General features: G+C 38.0%; 1 protein-coding gene across 1 annotated transcript in view; it reads right to left on the bottom strand.

Annotated features, from left to right (window-relative positions):
* NALCN (sodium leak channel, non-selective) overlaps positions 1 to 1,822 on the bottom strand; it is a gene marked incomplete at its 5' end in the record, with an annotated part of 145,472 nt that overhangs the window by 53,842 nt on the left and 89,808 nt on the right. The window contains 1 exon segment of the mRNA XM_042781961.1: positions 1,696 to 1,802. Within this exon segment, the coding sequence (XP_042637895.1) occupies positions 1,696 to 1,802 (107 nt within the window).

The raw sequence follows: 1,822 nt of genomic DNA, 5'->3' as shown, positions 1-1,822 counted from the left end.
AAATTTATCATAATTCATAGGAACTTTTAAAAAGTAAGAGCCCAGTGTAAATTGTGTACAAGTTTTCAAAATGAGATGTTGAGAAAACCAAATTTCACACCAAAACAAGATAACAATGAGTCCTAGAGTATAGCTGGGTAAAATGTTACTCCTTTTAAAGACCTTACGTATTTAGAAGAGAATGTCAATTGTGACACACACAGTGTCATTGATGGGGTTCACTCATTATTCTAAGAGATAATGATCTTGGAAAAAAAAAAGATAAAGTTAAATTTAAGGGGACAAATTAAGTTGATGAATACTCTACTCATCAATGAAGGTGATTTAGAGATTCCTTTCATGGTCATTAGTAAAATGGATGAGAAAGAAAGACTAGATGCCTTAGCTTTGATGTAAATGCTTTGAAAACCTATTTTCAATGCAAATGAATTTTAGAGTCAGATATAATCTATTGTGTTACTGATTATTCACCTTTAGCTTTTCTATGGAAATCCATCAATGTAAATGCATGTGAAATAGCTTTATGATTTAGGGTTCTCTACAACTGTTAAGGAGCTCTGGTGGTGTAGTGCCTAAGGCACTTGACTTCTAACCAGAAGACTGGCGGTTCAAACCCACTAGTCACTCCCTGGAAGGCCGGTTGGGCAATCTACTTCCATAGTGACACCGCCTTGGAAACCCAAGGAGGGGTCGCTATGAGTTGGCTCCAACTCGAAGACACATAACAACAACAACAACAACACAACTGTTAAGAAGATAGTTTATTTCTTAAAATTATAAACATTTTTATTGGGACTAATGCAAATGCAAAATGCAACCATTGCCGTGGAGTCGGATCCGACTCAGCAACTCCTCCTTGGCTTTCTGAGGCAGTGTCACTACGGAAGTAGATTGCCCAACCTTCCTTCTGGGGAGTGGCTGGTGGGTTTGAACTGCCAGCCTTCTGATTAGCAGTCAAATGCCTTAGGGACTATTCCATCAGAGAGCCCTTGTTGTTGTTGTTGTTGTTGTCATGTGCCATCGAGTCAGACCCGACTCATAGCCACACCTCCTTGGGTTTCCAAGGCAGTATCACTACGGAAGTAGATTGCCCCATCTTCCGAGGAGTGGCTGGTGAGTCCCTTAGTTTAGCGTAAATTAGACAAAAACCCATTTCCTCTTTTTTTCACACATCACTAATTTTTAAAGCTATTTGACTGCAGATATATACCTTTAAAGTATTAGAAAAATAGTGAGGTAATATTTCATTAATTTCAATGAAGCAACATGCCAGTTGTTCTCTTATTTACTTCATTTTTGCATGAAAGTGCTTTGCCTTGTATTGTCTTATATTAGTTAAACTCATTTAAAGCTCTCTTATAGGATCACTTTTAGTTTTGTGCTGTATTATACTGACTTAACACCTTTTACTGAAAAATCTAAGGAGTTCTGATGATGCTTCTTAAATTAGGAAAGTCAAGTGATAAGGAGTCAAGTGTCTAAGGCATTTGACTGCTAACTAGAAGGTTGGTGGTTCAAACCCACCAGCTGTTCAGCAGAAGAAAGATGGGTCAATCTACTTCTGTAAAGATTTACTGCCTCGGAAACCCAACAGGGATCGCTATGAGGCAGAACTGACTCGACGCCAGTGAGTTGGGTTTTGTTGATAAATCTAGCATTCTTCAGGATATTTTTCTGATGATAATATTTGCTTACCAGACACGGGGCACCCAAAATCCAGGCTTTTTCTCTCCAGGTCTTAATTTTAAATTTAAATTCTTGGACACACTTACATTAATTCTGAAAATGCCATTACAATCTTCCTAAAGTAGGGGGAAAAAGA

Source organism: Orycteropus afer, unplaced genomic scaffold (assembly GCF_000298275.1).
Source record: "Orycteropus afer afer isolate SDZICR_OR568_19922 unplaced genomic scaffold, OryAfe1.0 scaffold00206, whole genome shotgun sequence".
Lineage (NCBI taxonomy): Eukaryota > Metazoa > Chordata > Mammalia > Tubulidentata > Orycteropodidae > Orycteropus > Orycteropus afer.
Note: the sequence above shows the minus strand (reverse complement) of the source record. Positions and strands in the feature narration are given on the sequence as shown.